This window comes from Colius striatus, chromosome 10 (genome assembly GCF_028858725.1).
Source record: "Colius striatus isolate bColStr4 chromosome 10, bColStr4.1.hap1, whole genome shotgun sequence".
In the NCBI taxonomy this organism is placed as follows: Eukaryota; Metazoa; Chordata; class Aves; order Coliiformes; family Coliidae; genus Colius; species Colius striatus.
In genome coordinates, this window is record NC_084768.1 from 21,154,769 (window position 1) to 21,176,844 (window position 22,076).

General features: G+C 41.8%; 1 protein-coding gene across 2 annotated transcripts in view; it reads left to right on the top strand.

Annotated features, from left to right (window-relative positions):
* The first annotated feature begins 3,145 nt into the window (after positions 1–3,145).
* RGL1 (ral guanine nucleotide dissociation stimulator like 1) overlaps positions 3,146–22,076 on the top strand; it is a 76,688-nt gene continuing 57,757 nt past the window's right edge. Inside the window, exons 1-2 of one of the 2 annotated variants that reach the window (XM_062003787.1) lie at positions 3,146–3,271; positions 4,267–4,377. In XM_062003787.1, the coding sequence (XP_061859771.1) occupies positions 3,245–3,271; positions 4,267–4,377 (138 nt within the window). In that variant the 5' untranslated portion in view covers positions 3,146–3,244. Of the gene's footprint in view, positions 3,272–3,456; positions 3,649–4,266; positions 4,378–22,076 lie in introns of those variants that run through there. The other variant, XM_062003786.1, reaches the window with a different exon arrangement.

Below are 22,076 nucleotides of genomic sequence, written 5' to 3' on the forward strand. Positions count from 1 at the left end.
AGTAAATACTGAAAGTTTCTACAAAAGACAGAGTATTTTAATATTGCGTTGAGATTTTCTTGTCTCATCCTCAAAGAGCAGTAAGTTAGCATAGACAATGAATTTTTCCTTCAGGCTAATTCTAGTACTTCCCTCCTGGGTCAGCTGACTGAGGACACTACAGAACCAAACATCCTGTTGTATAGTCTTCAAGGCTCACTCAGAAATCTGCCAAGCTGGGAAATAGCTGCCTCTTAAGTATATCAACCTTCACAATTGCATTGAGCACCCATGACAGCAGAGGGTAGATGACACTAGAAAGACACAGATAAGCACAATTTGCCATCTCGGGTGCATGCTGGCAGAGCTGAGATCTAGAGTTAAAGATTTAGACCTTCAGAAACTTCAACTTCTGTAAGAGTGTAAGTAGTAGCTCTTTGTTCTTGTAAAATATACATATCTCTTGCCATATAGACCTCATCACCATGGCCAAAACAACCATCTCCACTTCCTGCCCTGCGTGCCATCGTGCATGTTGTAGGTTCTTGTTCAGCAGCCCAGACAGTGCAGTTTATGCAGTCTGTTTGTGCAGTCCTTGCAGTCTGTTAGGATGAAAAGCAACGTGTAAATTCAAAATAGTGTTACAAAAGTAGGGTGCAGTTCGATATCCTAGAGAATTATATGCCTGATTACTGTCCCTCCTGGAACCTTTCACTGTGATTCTGTGGTTTACATCTGTGGGGTTTTTTTAGAAAGATATATCTATGATGAATGTTACAAAATCTGGGCAGCATATCTCACTAAAAGTAATCTGGAAAATAATCCAGCTCTGAGCAGGACTAACAGCAAATCTAATTAATCAAAAGGGTAGCTTTTTGCTGCTTGCTAAACTGGATGAGTTCATCTCACACTCCCTCCTGACAGCTCCTCTATGACATGGCAGTGACCAAGAGGATTAAAAGTCCTGAGCTTATCCCTCCATGAAAAGGCACTCCCTATGGATCCAGTCTGTGTGATTCAACAGAAGCTAAATTGACTCAAATACATGTGCTTCTTCCCACTGTATTAACTCACTGCCATTTTCTTCTGAATAGAAAATCTGAATAGAAATAACTGCCATTTTTTGGTGACTGCCATCCACAGTAATGGTATGGGCAGTAGTGCACTTCGTGTGGTACCAGAGCATCATACCATGCTGAGCTTTTATTAAAATACAGAATAATTCTTTGGCTTTGGTGTTATATTCCTTGTAGCTGGCTATCCATTTCCATATGCTAACATTAAGTCTGTCCTGTTCAATAGCACTTTGTTCTGAAATGCCTTGCACGCCTGCTGGGCTAGCTGCATGAATTCAAGGCAGAGTCCATTTTTTCACACCTAAAAATTATGACGTGGAAAACCCTTTTGCAAAACCTAAAGGGTTCAAAATGCTCTGTGCAGTTCTACAGGAGAAGCCAAGGGACGCTGGAAAATCTAGACTTTGATTTGTATGTTACAAAACATTCTAGCCAGAATTTTACAGTCTGTATCTGCCTCAGCATATTCTGGATCACTTTGATATTATGCAAATAAACTAAATGCATGGGCTGCCAAATGATCAGATCAGTTCACCCATGACAATACAGCTCAATCTTGGTTTTCGAGCTTAAAATAATGTTCCTTGCTTTCACGTTTCCTCATGTTAACATCTGCAAGTGATAATAGTTTCTCTGAACCAGCACTGCTCCTGAGATATTTGGTAGTAACACTTGCATATAAGTATGTTCTTTAACTGGCTGTTAGTGTTTAGGTTCAGGAGGTCTGAACTTTCTGCTTTGAGTCTTGCCTCTTTCATTGACTTGTAAAGTCATTTGTGCAGTCAACTCATTTCTACTTCCATTTGTAAGTCCCAAAACCCAGGTAGCTAAAGAGAGTTCAGCAGGCCACTTAAGTGTTTTGAAGGTGATTTGAGATCCTTATGTTAGCATGCTGATATATCTGCAGAGAAGATGGTCAGGGTTCAGACAGGTTTGTCTGTGAGCAAAGCATTCCCACAGAAAAAAAATATAAGGGTATTGTGGATTTAGTCTATGTAAAGAAGTAGGTGGAAAATTAGAATATAATCTATTGGTTACAAAAGGAGTATGAGAAACTTTGCTTCTTGAATAGAAAAAGTTGTTCTCCTGAAGCAAGATAGGTGAAAATAGTCAGGACTTGTTTCCTAATGACAATTGTGCAGGTCAAATGGGTAGAAATGCTTTCTCAATGCCTCACTTCCCAACACTCTAAACCTTATCTCACCAAGCCAGGAGCTCAGCCCCTTTCCCCTCCACATCTCTGACGGCACAGCTTATGTCTCTGCTCCTTGCTCCTCGCGGCTCAACTCTTTAATCACCAGGTCCTTATCTGCTGCTACCCACCTGCACATCCCTCGCCTCCATCCACTCTTTGCATCTCCCTGTCGGGAAGTTTTCTGCTGATGGTCATGGGGTGAGGTTGCTGAGGGCTTCGTCTGCCCGACCTGGCACAGCCTGGCCAGGACAAGACCCTCACTCTGCTCCAGTGTGAGACACCTGAATTGCAATGGTGGCTGAGTGCCGGGCAGGCTCCGCACAGCTCTGCAGAGCGGAGCAGCAGCGTGGAGGGTCACTGCAACGCTTCGTTTCCTTGCTTTCAAATAAGTTTTTGAAATTAAACTTGTCATAAAATCCCTGCCTTTTGTATATGTAGGTTTTTACAAGTGCTGCCCCAAGGCGCCTGGGGGTGCGGGGAGCACCGCGGGTAACCCCCCGCTCTCGGCACCTGCCGGTGCGGGCTGCGCCCGGGCGATGGCCGGCGGGGCTGGGAAGGAGGAGACGCTTCCTCCGTGCCCCGTCCCCACGGGAGCCGGGCGCGCCGCACCTTATTGCTCCTGCAGTAACAGCGGGCCGCCGGAGGACCAACGCTGCCCTTCAGGCGGCGGACCCTAAGCAGCCGCAGCCCCGCCGCCGGCCCTAGCGCGCCTCCGGCCACGGGCAACCGTGTCGGCAGTAACTTTTCCGCCGGGGCTGCCCGCGGTAAACAGGAAGCCCCTCGGCGGGGCTGGGGCCGGGCCGAGGCGGGGCCTGCGGCGGCCGCCCGCCCGCCGTCCCTCCCGCGCCGCCCGCCTCCCGCGCCGCGGAGCTCGAGGGGCCGCTCGGCGCGGCTCGGCCCGGCCCGGCCCGCGGCGGCGGCGGCCGTTGAGAGGGCGGAGCGGCGGCGGACAGCGGCGGTGTGCCCCGTCGAGGCGCCCGGGAAGGCACCGAGAATGAAATTGCTGTGGAAAGCTAAAATGGTAACCGGGTGCCCCGTCCCTCCCCCCCCTTCCCCAGCCCGCTGGGTGCCGGTGTCGGCGGGGTGGCCGCTGCAACGCCGTGCCTTGTCGCCTGCCTGCTCTTCCTCGGTCCCAGGTGATGCTTGTCTTGACGGGTAACTGTGTGTGCCTGAGACAAGGAGGATGAGGAGTGCTCCGGAGTTACCCGTTGGAGAAACGCAGATGCTCCGGAGTTACCCTTTGGAGAAAGGCAGATGCATGTTTTCTGTCCGCTGGCAGCGGCTTGGGCTCTTTTGTAGGGCTCATGATCTAGGAAATGAGGCGTCATGGCAGCACACGTTCGGTTAAACTTGGGAAGACGTTGCGTTTTCTTTTTTCTTCGTTGCTTTCTATTATTTGTGAGTTTTAAAGCCTCGGCTCTGTAATGGTTTGGTGGTGGGTTGGTTTTTTTTTTGTAGCTTGAAATAATAGGTTTTGGAAAAGCAAACCACAAGCGCTTTAGATCTCTCCTGTCAAAAGAAATAAAGGGTTGCTGTATTTTAAGTGCTTGTTAGTTTCAAAGTTTAAAGGCTGTCTGCCTAAGTAATTCAACAGTTTTTTAAAAGTGCAACTCCTTCTATAAATGAAGGGCTAAAGAGATTAATTGCTTCAGAGAAGTGGTAGGGGGAGGGAGAGGGAAGAGAAGACTGCTAATCAAAACCAAACTATTTCCTTAGAAAAGACTTTATACAACTATTTAAAATATGTGCTAGTCTAGGAAAAATAGTTAAATGGAAAGTCAGAGTATCTTGATACCACAGGAAAGAACAGCTTGCCAAGAATATCTCCAGTGTTCACTCAATCTCAAAGTATCCTGGGCTGCTTTGATTGTTTTATTTACTTTCTGCAGCCCATCTTCTGCCTTTAGCTCTGCATGAAGCAGCAGAGCACCTGGTATAGATTGTGGTTAGCAGAAGAGGGAAAATGTTCCTTTCTGTCTTATGTTGTTTTTTTTCTCTTTCCCCTTTTCCTGGCAGAGCACAATTCAGGACTGGGGTGAAGAGGTAGAAGAGGGAGCTGTTTACCATGTCACCCTGAAAAGAGTGCAGATTCAGCAGGCTGCCAACAAAGGAGCAAGATGGCTTGGGGTAAGTAAAGCTGGCAAGGTGGTATTTTGGAAGGCTGCTTATGGACTTTGGAGTCTGCTCCAGGGAGCTGAATTCTGCATGAATTGTTATAATATTAACTTTCAGCACTGACTGTTCTCACTATTTAAAATAACCCAAAACGTTGAAGTTATCTGCTGGAGTCATCTGAAATAACTTCTTGTGTCTTGACATTTAAAAAGATTTGACCACTTGTGGCCATGGATCAGATGATACTGCAGCAACAGGGATGTTAGCTTGTGGCCTGAGATGTTGAGCATTTAACAGTTGTTTCAAACTGGACTATGGCTCATACCTGCTATTAGGAACCTCTCTCAGGTCTCCTGAACACATAGTCATGGTTTTTCGAATATCAAAGGTATCTCAAAAGTCAGCAGAAACTTCCTCAGAACACAAGTGAATGTAGATTTGAGTCTTATTTTTGTATTGCTGTGTCAGCCAGCTGAGAAATTGATTGTCTGTGATTCTACAAGAATTACAGCTCTCTACTGTTTTTTAAAGCACAAAGGTTTTAGTGGTAAGTAAAACGAGCTTAAATGCACACGCACTCAATTTGGCATGCTGCTGAGTGCCTTCACCTTTGTCAGGCCAAGTCCCCAGCTGATATAAAATGTCCTCACTTCATTGGAATCAGTGCAGCTGTGGCAGTTTGAGCCAGATCTTCAGGAGGTGGCTGTAGCTTTCATATCATTTTGTTATGTTTTTATATTTTCATTGGGATCAAAGACAATCATATAAAAGCTTGGTTTGATAAAGTATCCAGGTTGCTATTTTAAAGACTTTTAAAACTACCCTGAGATTTATATCAAGTCATTTTCTTGTAAAATTCCCTGGCATAAAGCAATACAGCAGTGCTGAAACCACAGTCAAGAAAAATAAGCAAATTTGTCCTGCATGCAGATAGTTCTTAGAATCTCCCCTTCCCTTGTTTCCAAGAAGTACAGGGAGTTCTAATCAGTGCACATAATTTCAGATCTGCTTCCTTTGAGTGGCAGATTTCCCATCTCTGCCTCCTGTTTTTAACCAGGAAAAATATTAGAAAGTATATTTGCACTCCTGTAAATTTCCCAGCTGGTGGTTTTGCATAAGAGGTGGAGATTGTTTTGAACATATCTGTGTACATACTCTAGAAAAAGTGGGTTTTTTTCCTATTTTGGCTATGTTGTTCCTTGATTGTAGAAGGAGTTTGCCAGGTCTGGGTCGTATTCTTAAGGAGTGCATATATATTCCAGAGATCACCCCCACAGCTGATCCTAATAGGAGGCCAATGGACCACAAAGTCATGGAAGTGACTTTTAGCTTTCTGTGACTAGTGTTAGCTTTTTCAGGCCAAGACTGAACCCTGTTTGTGGGGAATAAAGCAATGTGTCAGAAGTCTGCACCTGTTCCAGGCATAAATCGATGACTTTGGCTTCCAGGCTGATGTCTTTCATGAGCAAAAAAATCTCATGTGTATTATTTTAAAATATTTTTAAACATATGGACTGTTTGTTTTACTTAAGCTCTTCAGAACATAAAATATTTTAAGCTCTTTTTGTGATTTTGTTTTATTAATGGCTTTACTGTGAATAAATAGCCTCAAACCCAGAACATTATTTATGAATAGACATCCCTGCCCCCAGCAGTTTTGCCTTGAAAAGCGTAATTGTCTCTCTTGTATTTGTCATCAGGTGACTTTTTTTAATTTGGAGCTTATAAGGTTTAATTATGTTATTTTTTTTTCTATGCTTTGAAATTCATAGCACTGAATTAATCATCTGTTGGATTTGTCAAGGTCAGTCAATTTTTTTGATGGTGTTCTTAGTCAGACTTAGGTTGAGGGCTGAAGGTCAACTGAAGAGTATGGCAGCAACCTATTTGTACATCAGCAAGTATTGAGCCTTTCTTGTGACAAATACAGTAACTCTGTTACTGATTACATGCATGCCTGGATTTACTTTTGAAAAAGCTACTTTTTCAGTGCCAGTTTGCACCCTGTAAAGGTGTAGTCAGCAGTTTGACCTCTCTGCAGCCCAGGGTTTCTCCTGGTTTATTAGTGCAACTCAAGTTCCTTGTGACCAAGTCTTTTAAAAACCTCAGTGTTGCATGTGTGATATCAGAGCAGGGGTTTGATCTAGCAGTACAGGTACCAGTAAGTGAATGAACCTAGATCTTTCACGTTTCAAAAAGTCTGATAAGCCTTCGTTAAAGTTCTCTATCCTAAGAACCCACACGGGGTTCTTGAGTGGTTGGCCCCATTTGTTATAAGAGAATGATCTGTTTAAAAGCCAGTTTTGTAATATTAGAGCTGAAGCACCATGAACACTTGCCTATTTAAATACAGAAATGTTTTTCTTACGTTTCAAACTTCTACAATTAATAAAAGAACAAGACAAACAGACTGTGACTTGTGCAGTCATCAGCAGCTCCATAATTTTCAAAAGTGGGAAGCTTTCATATGAACACCAAATTTCTTAGATTTAAATGTAATATTAAACATCAAAGGATGCCAATAATAGCTACTGGTTTTGCCATTAAATATTTAGCGAAGCTTAAGTCTTTAGGTGCTACAGTAGTCTGAAATATTGAAAGCCCTAGTAGTAGCTCAGTATTGTGATAGATTCTGCACAAAAGCACTGTCCTACCTAAAAAGAACTTACAGACCAAATACCCAATGAGACTTGTTGGTACACATATGTTGTCTCAGCTGATGATTGATATCTGAGTGATATCACTTTTACAACAGTCTGGGGATTTTTTTTCAAATTATTTGTAGACACTAAGGCAATGGAGGGTCTTATTGACACTTACAAAGTAAAATGTAATTTCAGGCAATGTTGAGGGAGAACTGCTCCCAAGCACAATAAGCTCAACAAGAGAATGCATGAAGACGTTTTCTAAAATGGAGTAAATTTTGCTGTCTCTAGGATCTTGAGAGAGATGATGTGGAGATTGGGACCAAGGCATGAAGGCCATGGGAACTGAGAGAGAAGAATGGAGAAGCAGAGATTTGTGTGTCACAGAATCAGAGAACGGTAGGGGTTGGAAGGGACCTCTAGAAATCATCCAGTCCAACCCCCCATCTAAAGCAGGTTCACCTAGATCAGGTCACACAGGAACACATCCAGGCGGGTTTTGAAAACCTCCAGAGAAGGAGACTCCATGCTCAAAAGAGGAGCTAAGGAGAATGCTTTCTGTAGCAGGCTTTTGAGTGGACATTCAGCATGGTGTTGAACGGCATTACATCAGGCAAAAGCAACAGGCTTATCAGTAACTGAAATAGTTTTGAGAGTGCAGCAAGGAATTTTAATGATGTGGCTAGAAAGAGAAGGTTGTATTTTAAAACTATGACATAGAAAGAACCTTGAAAAATGAGATTGAACTTACCTCTGAGGATGCAAAGACAGCCTGTAGGGAGGCTGGCACCCTATGTGTCAGACAGGATGGTGCTATTGTCTGTGTAGAAAAAGACAAAAGCAGAAAAGACAGGTGAAAAGTTGAGAGTTCTGTGGGGTTTTTTGATCTTGAACTGACAGCCAGGTACCCATGAAGTAAAACAGAGACAAGCTGAATCATCTCATAGCCAGAAACAGATAAGAACAGTAAAGCAATGGCTGTAAAAGTAGATCAGTTGCTAAACACTTGAATTTCCGGTGCCAGGAGCGGTATGCTGACCGAGTGTGTATGGCATTAGAAGAGGTGAACTCCACTCAGTGATTTATTGTAAACAGTAAACTGGAAAGTAAACAGCTAGATGAAAGAGAAAGGAAAAAGCAGCAGGTAGAGAAGTAAGTGGAGGTGTGAGGGACTGTTGAAGAGGTAAGAGACTAGAAAAGATTTTGACTGGGAGGATGATGGGGCTGTGGGATGCAAAAAGGTAGAAGAGAAAGCAGTATGAAGTGGGATGGGATCTGCTGGACAAGTGAAAGGATTAAAGAACCACAGGAAAGAAATTTCTGCACTTGTGGTATATTCAAGGCATCCTTTGCAAAAAGGAACAGGAGCTGGGAATGCAGATGTGGAATGAGATTAAATTTACTGAAATTGCTTGACTATGGAGTGAACAAATTTGGAGAAAGAGGGAAGGAAAAAAGGCCTTTGTAGTGAAGGTAATTGGCCTGTTTGTTGTTATTGTGCCATATGCCAGTGGACACACATGTTGAAGATGCACCAGGGCTATTCAAAGAGGCGAGTGACGGAGTCATTTAGGGCTACCTGGTCTTGTTAACTGGCAAGAATTGAACCAAGGCAGTAGATACTATGGCCAGCTGATTCCTTCACCAAATTTGATTGATTGACTAAGAGGCAATGCTCTGTCAGTGGAATTTGTCTTAAATTCTATAGAAAGTTGAGTAGAGTAGGTCTGTGAGATGCTTAGTTTTACAGTAGCACACTTAGAAACTGGGGGAAGTAGTTGGTGAGGTCGAGTAGGAAGTTCAGCTAGTTGAACGTGTAAGCTTCTGAATCTGAACTGGAAACAGTACCATGACTTCTAGTTTGAATAAAGGAAAAAACTTTCAAAAAAGGTTGAAGAAATAGTCATCTAAAAAAGATTTTTTTTATGAATTAGTTTTTGAAAAGTACAGAGAAGCCCTTGCCAGCAAAGAAAGCTGTATCTAAGAGTTAGCAAAAGTCAAGCCTTACGGAGCAAATGAAAACAAACAGCTGAAAATTGTCAGCCATATATAAGAACAACAAAAAATATGCCTGCTTCATAGACAGAATGAGATAGGAGTCAAAGTTAATGTCTAGATAATAAAACTAAATTATTTTTTGCTTATCTTCTGTCAGGATGACAAAGGTCAACCTAGAGGTTGATGGTAACAATGGCATCTGGGGCTTTCACATGTCTTCAAGTTTTGCCTCAGCCTGAGAGCTTAATGTGCCCACGCTGGGCAGCTGGTAGTGTTCAGTCCAGAACTACAAAGGAACTGGGGAAAGAAATGATAGCCAAGCAGCAAGGAGTTTGAATTTGTCAAACAGTTCAGAAATGCCATTGTATGACTGGAGAACAGCAGTGGGGCCTGTATTTGGAGTGGGGGGGGAGTATGAACTAGACAGGTAAGAGGTGTTTGTCTCATGAAGAGAACCAATCTTCTGGCTTTAAAAAGGCTATGGGTTTAATCCATTGGTTAGTTGAAATTCTGCTCCTGAAATCGCTCAAAACCAATTCTCTAGAAAGAATGAGCAATTCTGAAGTATTATCTAATTAATGTTTAGAGATATCTAAAGGGCAGGTGTCAGGAGGATGGAGCAGGCTCTTTTCAGTAATGTCCAATGATAGGATGAGGGGCAATGGATACAAACTGGAACATAAGAGGTTCCAAAGAAATACAAGAAAGAATTTATTCACTATGAGGGTCAGGGAGCACTAGAATGAGCTGCCCAGATGGGTTGTGGAGTCTCCTTCTCTTGGGATATTTAAAACCCACCTGGATGAGTTTCTGTGTGACCTACTCTAGGTGGTCGTGCTCTGGCAGGGAGTTGGACTAGAGGATTTCTTGAGGTCCCTTCCAGCCCTTAACATTCTGTGATTCTGTAGGGCCTGTCGAGGAAGAGCCTCTGCTGAGACTAAAGATGAAAGGGGGACTGTTGGTTTGGAGACAGGTGCCTGTGGGAGTTCTTACCTGAGTCAGTCCCGTGACTGAACTGCTGTCATGTGTTCATTAGGGTCAGTGACATAAAAGCAGAAGTATGCTGACAAAATCTGACCATCTGGCCAAGGAAGGGAGGATGACCTGGAGGATGGAAATATCCTACAGGCCAACATTCAGGATTGCTGTCACAGAAGTGGCTTGAAATTAAGTAGCACAGAATGCACGTTTGTGAAAGGATTAAAATAGTTTCTGCTATAGGATGAGAATTTTTGTCCTTGTCATTTCTAACTTTGAGTGCATTCATTAGTCAGCCATAGGTTACATGAGCCGCCAGCATGATGCAAAATAGAAAAGGCAAATGTGATGCTCTGTTGTTTTAGATTATTACCAGCAGAGATGGGAAGCAGGAACTCCCTTGTCGACTGTCCTGGCTCACAGTCTTATTTCTGGTCATTTCTGAGACAGTTAATTTAAACTGGAAGGGGTCATCAGGAAAATGATAAGGCTGAAGTTTAGTTAGGTTAACAATATTAAAATGTAGGGAGTATACATTTAATATCTATAAAAATCGTTAAGTAAGCACAAAGGAAGAAAAGGAACCATTCACACCAGCTATAGATTGATGTATAAATTATTAGAAATTAGAAGAAAAGTTTCAGATCATCAGAGCATGAGATAGTGGAGTGACACTCCAGCAAGAGTAAAGCAAGCAAGGAAACCAACAGCATCAGCATTGGAGCTGGATCAGTTGGTGAAGGGGTTTATAAGGTGGCTTCCTTTGGTAGCAGAACACAGCATCCTCCTATTGCATGTTACTTAGCCAAGTGGAAATAAAAGAGCAAGAAAGCATGCAGTGAAGAAAAGGATTGGGTTAGATTACTCTCATGAAAGTTGTGTTTTTGAGAAGAAAAATATGAGAGTTTGTGACAAGAGAAAAAGAGAGAACCAGATATATAATCAGAGAAGAAAGTGGATGTTGTGGAGCTCATTGTAAGAGTTGAGGGCTAGAGGAGATTCTGGAGAAGAGGTACTGCAGAGAGACACTACATTAGGGAGCAGCTGCTTTGAGGTAGAAGCCCCCCATGGTCTTATTCGGACTGATGAAGAAAAGGTGTGCCTGTAAAGCTTTGGTTAATTCAGGGTACACAGTGATGCTGGTCTCTCCTGCTGCTGGAGAGACCACTATGTGAAGCAGAGATTGCTGTCAAGTTTTAGATTCGAAGTTGTTGTTGTAGAGGCAGTGAGAGAAGGGCAGGGGACATGAAGAGTGTGTCTTGTTTGTGTGGATGTCTGAGTACACACCGGGGAGCAGGACGTGGAGAAGTGGATGCAGAAGAGAGAAGTGGTAGAAAATGTTGGTGTGGAATTTGAAGAGAGGGAGTGGTGGTGTAAGAAGAGTAGAAAGGTTGCAGTGCTGCAGAAGATGGGTGGTGAAGGGCACGGGTGTGGCGAGGGCAGAAGGATGAGGAGATTGCAAAAATGAAAAGCAAACAAGATCTTGTTTTTAAAATAGTGTGAAGTGACTTTTGTAGACCTCCCTGTTAACTAGGTAGAATACTTCACCTCACCCTTCCAGGGGTCAGGGAGGGGTGGGTGGGTGGCTGGTGTCCAGCCATCGAGGAATCTGAGGGGAACAGTGAGGAATTCTTTGAGACAGGAAGGGCTCCCTAATGCGTGCAAATGTGTTTCCTATCAGAGTCCTTTATCTGGGAAGGAGTGAGGAAGAGACCTGCACTCTGCCTCTGGAGTTTTTACTGGGGCAGGTCACAGGAAATGCAGCCAAGAATGGGAGTTTCCCCAAGCCTCTGTGCCTGTAGAGACTGTATCTCCACATCTTAAATGATTGCTAAGCTTTTGCAGTCAGTGCTCAAGCATCGAGTTTCTTGTTTTACTGATGGATGACACAGGCTGCTCTTCCTTTGGGTCTTAAATATCCAGATAACAGAGAAATACTATGCTCCCTTATGGCCAGTGCTGCCTGGTTCAGTTAGCCATTAGTTGCACGTCTACAGCAGATTTTAGACAGGTCTTTTCTTTCTGCTTTGTTTTTCTATATTTCCTCACAGCTGAACTTCTGGCCCTGGGGATTATTCAGGCAGGGATTGATTCAAACCATTACTTGACTCAAGATGTCTTTAATGCTGTAGCATGTATAGGAGAATATACTTTTCCAAAACTGAGAGTTAACTGCTGTAGAAAGAAAAGCCAAAAAAGGTGAGTAGCCAAAAAATACTAAATCTGTCATTAAATATTGTGATGTTTTCTTAACACTGATATTATTTGCTAACTACTTTTTCTGAGAATGTTGTGGTGTTTTAAAAATGAATTTTGAATGATTATCTTGTGCTTACACACACAGATTTGGCTTCTAAAAGCCATTCCAGTCACCTACATTGGCAGGAAGTTTGTGCTGGAGAGTTCAGTCAGAGAAACATCACAAAACCACCTGTCTAACTAATCCATATCCCAGTTAGGACCTAGGACATAACCTTCTCTTTGACTCAAACAGTTTGTCAGAAAAAAAAGTTTTAGTTTGCTTTTTTTTTTTTTCCTTTCCAATACAGACCTCTTAAATATGGGTTAAGATTGAAATGGTGCCTGGAATCATCAACATTTAAGGAACATGCAAAACCTCAGGGTTTTTCTGAGTTTGCTCTGCCCTCCCATATGCGCTTCTGAGCCAGCTCTGTGATTTCTTTTTTATTTCACTCTTTGGTCACAGATGTTGTGGTCAAGTGTAGTTTCCTGAGCAGCTAGCAGGCAAGGACTTGGCTGATCATTGTCCTTGCTGCAGCTTGCTGTTTTGTCTCTTGATTTATAGCTTATGTTGGTCCCTCTTGGCTAAATCAGACTCTTTGGAATCGGGTTCCTGCAGCGAGTCCTGACCACCCAGGTCAGGGTGTAGCTCTGACTGTCTGTTTGGCAGAAGCAGAAAAGCAGTTTCCAAGGAGCTGACAGGCTCCCTACAGAAACCAGGTTTATCTATTGTCTGTTCCAAATGCTATCTTCTCTGAGGAACTGTCTTGGACAAGAAAGAAAGATGGGGTGTGCTCACATTGTTTTGGCATAGTGGAAGATGCCTGTCAACTGCTGGAGACCCACAAAGTAGGCAGATGGCAGATTTCAGAGTGAACCAAATTATTTTACCTATAGACAGGTTATCAAAAAGACAGTTATCAAAAAGAAAGCCTTTGCATCTCATTCAGCTTGCCTTTTCATTTTGAGTAGGCTATGTCTTCCTGTCCTTTCCTTCAGTTGTGGGCATAATAGTACCATAGTGTTGTAGCCTTTATTAATGACTTGTTATTGAATATTTTTCTCCTTACTTCCTAGTTCAGGCACAGATCTGTGTTGCAGGGATATTCCAAGTAGCACTCTTCAGTGCAGTCATCAGCTGGGTAATAGAGGCTATGTGTGCAACAGACACTCAAAAAAGAAACCTGAGCTTACGATGAGTTTCAAAATGGAAGCCTGAAAGATTACTGTGTTTTACTTTCCCAGTTCCAAATACAAAAGGCATAATTAGAAGTGTAACTGGCTTTGTAGCACAGTGTCATGCTCTCAGTCGAGTTTAAAACCTCCTATTCCAAGCTGTCAAAGTGTGACAGGGTAGCAGTGCTTTAATCTCATGGTGTTATTAATGCTGAGGTGATGTTGTAGGGTACTCCTGTGAGGATCCTACATGAAACTAGGGGAAGAGACACAGGCAGCTTCCCTTCCTACAGCGCTGTGCAGAGACATCTCTTGCTAGTGATCGTTATGTGAAGTGGAAGAGCAAGAAGGGAGGCCTCTTGAGCAGAAGTTCCTGGAGACAGCACTGTTCTGTTTTTCTACTGGCTGCATGTGACTGCATTTTGGAAATCCCACAGTCTGGTTGCTTATGTACAAAAGCTTGCCCTTGGTATAATTTCAATTTACCTGTGACATGTAAGAATATAATGATATCCTGTGCTATAATTGATCCCCACTGGAAATTCCTCTGATAGCCAGGATACCTGTCTTTTTAAATGATGCTTCTCAGATAGTAGAGGTTCTCCCTTAATTCTAGCATCGTGACTGTCTTGCTGCTAACACACTGAATGTTGTTTTGCTTGCTTTTTCAAGAAGTGAAAAGAATAACAAAAAAATTAAGCTTGCTCTGCAGAGAAACTGGCATTTTCTTTCTGAATGCTAGAAGATCTAGGTCACTTGTTGGGCTGAAGAAGTGTTGGCAAGGAATGTGGCTATGTGTCATCGGAAAGCCTGGGAGAAGCAGTGTACGAGCTGGACTGAGATGCTGTAAAGAGAATAGCCCTGGAGAAACCATTAGTTTTACAGTTTGGGGTTGGATGTTTTCATTTAAGAAACAGGCTGAAGCATTGCGAGCATGTTAGTCACGCTTGGATTTAAATTTAGCCTTGCTAAAACTAATTAAAAATATGTTTAGTGACAGCATGGAAATGCATGCTTTGAACTTGCATCTTTGCTACTGCTGTAGGAATCTCTTTTCTAAATATATAGCTTCTTATAGCCAGCACTGTAATGGAGTACAGTTGTGTGAAAGGAACAAGCACAAAGTGATGAGGTTATAGCCAAGCCCCTTGAAGAAAATGGGGTGTGAAAGCGGTAAATGAACGGGGAGCTCAGTGTGAATCCTGTTCTTGCTTGGCTTTGTGTAGCCAGTGTGTAGTGTCTTGTAAACAAGAAGCAAAATATGTATGATGTTTTAACATTGTTTATCGCCCCCCTAAGATAGAATCAGTCATTATAAAACATCTTTATGCAGAAGACCTTTTTTTTTTAACATCAGAAGAACAGAGTGTCTGTCTCTCATTGAAAGGTTATATTCCTAGCAGATTGCACAGATAGCAGCAGAGCTGCTTTTCTCCAGTGGACTGGGTAGATAGACTGTTCTTTGAACACTGGGACAGTACTTTGATGTGTTTTATTTGCATACTTCTCTGTATCTCCTATAGTTAATACAAAGAGGTCTCAACATTGTTTCTCAGCCTTTTGGCTGTGTGGCTGACCAGTAGTTGTCTCCAGGGAGTCATCATGGTTTACACCTGCAGTCTCCCAGAACTCCTTTTGCCCTTGACTCACTCCCCACATGCTCTCTTCATGTTCAGTGGCCACACAAACTCTCGAGAAGTGACTTGTAGTTCTTCATGGGTGGTACACCAGCACGTAGCTTTATGTTTAGGGCTGAACTACAAAGTCTGTGTTAGGTTTTCACATCTTCTGGAACAAGAATTTTGTTGACATATATGAGAATGTGGAGGGTTTTGTTTGGTTGGGGCTTTTTTTAAATAAAGTTTTAAAACTCTACTGAGGAAATACGTGTTTTGAACATAGAAGTCCACTTCTTGTTTATGGAAATTGCTCTACTTTGAACCAAAATGAACTGCTGCTAGCACCTGAATACAGCTGCTCTGTAGTTCATTTCAGCACCGTGCCACCAATAGTTTAGGGACTGGAAGGAAAGTAAAAACCCATCCAAGTGAGATGATATTGGTCTTGTGTTCTTATAGCATCTTTCAATCCAAATAGCATCAAAGCATGGTCACAAATTTTCACCAGACAGACTATATGAAATATGTTGTAATGTAACATAGTACAAAAGTGTGGTCTGGGTGGGGCTTAAAGCTCGGCAACAATGCTGTTGCCTGGAATTAGGTAGAATTCCCTTTTGTTTAGGGAGGTGGGAAAGTAGAAAAAAGACTTTCTGGGACAATGCAAATTTTAAAAGGCTATTTTTGAGGTTATTGAAGAGTTTGAAGCATTAGGGGAGATGGATTAGCTGTCAAAGATGCATGGTAATATTTATTTAGCCGCTTTGTGGTGTTATCACATGGATATTTTCTCCACACGTGGCATATATGCCACAAGGAGCAGCTGCTTAACAATGCACAGCAGCACACTGAAACAATTTAGCACCAGAAATGAATTAATTAAAACCATCTGGGGAGAAGACCTGAACTTTGAGAGTCCAGAGTTCTGGGGAAGTGTTTGCCTACTGTACAAGAGCAGTTGTGAAAGACACCTCAAATATTAAGCTAAAGTGGGGAATGAAGTGATGTTTAGAAAGTGCTGCTAAGGAGATTACAGTAGCACCTGATGTGTTCCCTCATCTCAAAGATAAGGGAACTAGAGAAGGGATCCACAGATGGGAAAGGATTGTTGGCATTAAGAGACACTGAAAAGGTGAGGAGTGTTAAGTTTGCATCTTGGAGCAACTAGGGTTGGCATGTAAGTTTAACAGTTTCTTAGTTTGACTGGCAATGAACAGCAGGATATAGGCAAGGCATTTTTAAAAGTGAATGGAGAAGAGACAGTCTAAGGGAGTGCTTGGTGGTTTTTGAAAGCAAGATGGGGGAAAGAAATGTGTAATTTTACATTGCATAACATTAACTCAAAGGGACTTGCTGCTGGAAGAAATAATTGAGCCCAGCTGAGTCTAGAGGGATTCAGAAAGAATTAGACATTTCTATAAACAGTGGGAGCAAATGCATGAATACTGTATGAGACTGATATGAAATATAAGATACAGAACACTTTGTGATTTTTAGGTATAAAACAAACACCTCTTGCAGTTGAGAAGAATCTTTCCCCTTTAGACTGGTTATTCAGTGTGTTACAGGTGCCGTTTCTTCACCTTCCTCTATGGGATCTAGCCATTGTCAGAGCTAAAAACCTTTTAGTTTAGTTTAAAATGCCAATTATTACATGTTGCTGTTTATAAAGTTCTGGTTTCAATTTGTTTGCAGCAAATATTTAACAAGGCAGAATAAAATTGAACACAGGCACTCATAAAGAGAACCATGAGAACTTCAATGTCCAGAAGATGTCAGGGCCATTATTGCGACATAGTATGGGAGTTTGTTGTGGGCCTGTTTTCCAGCAGCCCTGAAACCCCCTCTGAGGCAATGAGAACTCAGGGTGCTCAGATCCTGCTTTTTTGTGTATCTGTAAAACAAAAGTGTGCGTCCTTGCTGTTTTAGACCTTGCAAATGTAGGAATCCTGTGGGTTGCCCTTTGCTTTACCCCATTCAGCTTCATAATAGCCGCTTTAAAAATAAGGCAGCTAGATCAGAGTATGGTACTCTACATGTGGTCTCATCAGACCTTTTATGCAGTGGAAGAATAATGTCCTTTGACTTGCTTCAGTACCCTTTATTTATACTTTGCAGAATTGTTTGCTTTTTGTTGCTCCTTCCAAGAGTTGTGCCGAAAGATTTAATGTTCTGCCACTCTAACCCTTCAGATCTTTTCTCTGATCTGTGTGCCACAGTGTGACCTTTGAGGGTAGTACTTTCAACAGACTTTTTTTGCTGGCCTCTTACATTTCTCTACATTTAGTTGCATAAGCCATCTGTTGCCCATCAGAGTGTAGCTACCCTTTAACAGCTTTGGCAATCAAAATTAAACTCTGGGAGCCTCCACCTTAGGTGTGAAGCTTTCTGCCAATTTGCATGCTAGTGCTCCTTAACCTTTTGCTCTGTCAGGTTACTGGGTTACAGTCTGATGGAATTTTCACTGATTCTTCTTTGCCACCAATTTGTGTCTAAATACCAATTTATGTCTGGATTTTTGCAGTCGTCTCTGTGTAGCTCATCCCTTCATCAGTGCAGGAGCTACTGCATGCTGAAACTTGTGTTGATGGTCCCTTTGCTGTTGCTGCTTCACTTGTCTCCCATGACTTAAAAATAACATGAAATCTTCACTGAGAATAAACTGTCCTGTGATACTGAGCATGTGAATTATTGTTTATAAAGGCCCTGTCATACCAATTTGAGGACAATTGTGATACTGGATTTAGGAAGGTACAAGAAGTCAGGAGTCTCATGCTCAGTATTAATTTGTTAATGACCCACTTTGTGGCTTGAACTGATGAACTTGTCTCCCAGAGGTTTAATTTTCTCACCTGTAATATACTTGACTGTTCATTTTCAGATCTGGTTGTCTGAGGAGAGTAGAGGCAGACCCTTACGCTTTAGCACGAATATATAGTATTCAAATCCAAGAGAGAAAACTCTTCTGTTCTGCTGGACATGTGAGACAAGTTCTGCAGCAGTGCAAGATCCTCCTGATATGCCCTATGATTCTGTGTTCCAACCTTCACTGTTGAAATTTTGGAGCAATATACTGAGCTGCCTATAGATGCAGAGGCTTGGCCCTTCTCATCCCTTCAGTGAAGAGAAAACCTGTTGGATGAGACACCAGAGGTCAGCTCCTTTATCCTCAAACCTTCCAGCCAGACCCCAGCAGTGTGCTGTGCAGCACATGGAGGAGGGCTTCTCCTGTGGGTTGCAGAGGCTTTGAGTGCTGTATGGGTCTGCAGCCCATGGACTACAGCTAACAAAGCTGCCATTGGGCTGCAATAGCACTAATGAGGTGTAGGCACTTAATGTGCTTTTACAGAGTGATCCTGTTATTATATTCTATTTCATCTATTTTCTTCTTATGTTCTTACTACCTTTTCATTCTTCAAGACATTTAAAGGATTATTTTCTTTTCCCCTCCCACCCCCTCAGCTGCTTTGTATAGTTGCCTTTCTCCTTATGAAGGCTCAACCTTTCTCCTAGTCAATAGCTATTTCTTCCTTTCTAAGGAGTCCATGGGCTCTTTGTGCAAGTAAAACAACATGTTTTTATTACGAAGTGGCATTTTCTGTTGAAAGGTCTCAGAGTGATTGAACAATGTGGAATGACTGAATACTTTGAGATACGTTCAAATACAGTGCTTCAAACTGGAGACTTGTAATATCTCATGTAGTAGCTTAGACATTCTGATCTCAGTGGCTTCTTCTGACTTTGAAAAATCAATGATCTAAACTTCTGAGGTTCTATATATCTTAAAGCAGAAATAGACCATCACATATTAAAGAACTGTGTGTGATTTTGTTTCCTCCTATATATAGTGTCTGCCCCACATAAACGTGCATAAAAGCTTGCATGCATTGAATCATATTGAGTTTTTGTTTTGACTTGAATCACATGCAGCGTGTCTTTCAGTTGTTAGTAGTATTCATGTGCATAGAGCTTATTACATGACACTGGTAACGTTTCAAAGCCTTGCTGGTGTTGGGATGCAAATGACAAGTCAGTACACCCTTCAGGATTAACTGTTGTTTTCAGTGCAAGAGATTGAGTTAACTAAATGCTCCTGAGGTGCATTTGGAAGCCAGTTTAAATATTACATGTAAATACAAGAAGAAACTGATAATGAAGATATGCCTACACATCCCTTTGTCTGTGTGCTTGGTTTGTAGTAATCTCTGGTTGTACCTGTGGTGCGTTTTGTATTTTTAGAGGAGAAGCCCTTTAGGGCAGGGATGGTGCCTTGCATTTTGACATGGCAGCCATTGTGCTGCTGCTGGAAATGGTTCATCAGGAACAATAATATATTTCGTTTGGAAGTCAGATCTTATGCTTTTGCATTCCTCCCATTGAGTGCTTCAGATAGAATCAGGCTGTGCTTTCAGTCTGTTGGCTCCCTGCAGCATACAAAATGTGAATGAACTCTTGCACACTTTACTTAAACCACAAGGCTTGCATTCTTCATGCAAAACCAGTCATTTTGTTTAGAAAGCATCAGGTGGCCATAAAGTTAGAACAGGATGGACAACAGAGGTATGCTATTAACTCCTGATGAGTAATTAAACAACACACACACACACACACACACATACCCTTCCAAAACCCCAAACCAGCCAACAGTAAACATGGATGACTTCTTTTTTATCTTACAGCCTGACATTTTTCCACTTTCTTTCCCCCTTACTTGTAATCTGTACTTATTTTCCATTCTGACTCAATACTTCCACATAATTATGTGTGTGTTTTGATTTGTGTCCATTGCCTAAGGATTTAAGTTCAACTGCAACACAGCATTCTTGAACTGAAATACAAGTATCTGCTGCGGGTTCAGCGCCAGATCACGCAACGCATGCTACTTTGTGCTGTGTCAAGAGAGACACAGGTTAATGGCCGGGTGCTGTAGTTACAAGAATGCAGCTATTTCTCTGGGTATGCATTATGTTTAGTTGGCATATGCTTATGCAGTTTGTCATACAAAATGCAGAATGTGTCACAGTAGAAAGTACCTACAGGTGCAAGGACATTGCCATCATGGATATGGTACATAGAGATATGTAGTCATACATAGGCACTCACTGCAGTTTGTCCTGAACTAATGATTGAATTAGTATCTTTGGACTCTTTCAGCGCTTAAGAGTTACCTGCTTGAACATTTGTCTAATATTAGGTAACGTTAGCTTACTATTACTGCTTATTCTGCTCAGACCCCCACCCTGGAGAGGTCTCAAAAAAAAGGGAGTAGAAAACACAGCAGTTGAAATGCAGTTTGTAATGCAGTATAGGTATGTTATGTATTCATGCTGTGGCCATAAAAATGGTTACTTAACTGCGAACTTATTTCTTTTATGAAATATTTTAAAAGCTTGGCAGTAGAGATTGCTCACAGTAATTATTTTGAAACATGTAATAACATTTCCTGGATATTTTCTTCCACAAAAATACCTTATGTTTCAAATTCAATTTATTTTAAAATCAAATCTGAATCAGTCTTCAGCTAAATATTGTCTCCTCTATCAGAATGCATGTAATGTGCCCACACCTACAATTTTGTTTTCCAACTATTCATACTGTTGCCTTGTTGTTTACACTGAGTGCAGCAGCAGTTTACACTGATCTCCTGAGTCAGTATAATTTTAATTTCTGTGTACTGTTTCAGCAAGCTTTACAGTGTGAAAGGAAAGCCAGCAACACAATCAGGATGAATAAAACCATTTGGGGTTATGTAATGTGCATTCATGCTACTGTTATGCAACAGAGTTATTACTTGCGGCATCCATAAATCCATTTTGAATTCAGCAGTGTTGTCTGCTGTCTCCTACAGGACGCTCTTTGTTTCTACTCACTAAACAAAAAGTGATGATGAGCTTCACAATTAAAATTACATTCCTGGAAGGGAAAAAAATAGTGTGACTTACCACAGGAAAAGTGGCACCAGTTTTGATGACCAATGGCCACTAGGTACTGGTGAGAAAGGGTCATTACATTTCTGAATAGACAAAATAAAGGGGTTTTTTGTGTTTTCATTAAATTGTGTGACTCGTGCCGTATGAAATCTGTCAGTGTCAGTGCTGCTATCTGTCATCCCTTCTTTTTGCTATACTTGATGTTTATTTAAAAATGACAGCATACTTTCTTGTAGCATTTTTCATGAGAGAAGCATGGCTAATATTTTTACCAACTGGTATTTCACAAGCAGAATTTGTACAATAGCTTTCCTCCAATATCTCTTAGGGTAGGCATAGAGATATTTATCGTCCAGACAGCTTATAAATATGAGGATAATTGAGAATTTTCAGCTCTGTGCAGTGATGATGTCATTGGGCTGATACCATGGCAGTACAAAGTGGCATCAAAATTTAGCTGTATATTATCGTGCATCATCTAGCCTTGTGTCAAAATAGTCTAGGGTTATATAAGAGTAAAATACAGAAATTTGGAGATGGGATGGGACACAATATTAAAATTGCAGTTCCATAGCAATTCTCAGAGTTTAGTTAGCCTTTCTGTAGGAGATGTACGCACTAATAAGTGAATTCCATTATGTGTATTCAGCCTGGCTGCTTACAATGCACATCAGTGTGCAGAGTTGCTTAACAGAAATATCATAATGATTTTTTACAGTATTCTTTTTTCAAAGTATTGGTTTGTACCTGGGTTTGTACTACTTGCCTGCTGTGCCCTTAGTTCTTGGCTCGTGACGGTGTTCTGCAGTTGCTGGGTAACTGTGGAAAAGCTAAGGCTACACGCAGGTCTCTTTCATGGAACACTTTGGTGTCTCAGCCCTCAGTTAAGATCTAGACTAACTGATAGTGCATGACACTGGCAGGTGACACCTCTGAAGTAAAATGGGTGAGGGGAAACTTGGGTGAAATTTTCATTTCATCAAGAGATAGTTTGTTTTCAAGCTCCTAGTAGACCTTGCAAAGAACTGAGGTGGGATTTGGTTTTTTGAGCTGAATGCACAGATTTGTTGTGTTTTCAGTTGCCAATTTTAGCTTCTGCTGTCTCCTTGTTGCAGCTAAACTGG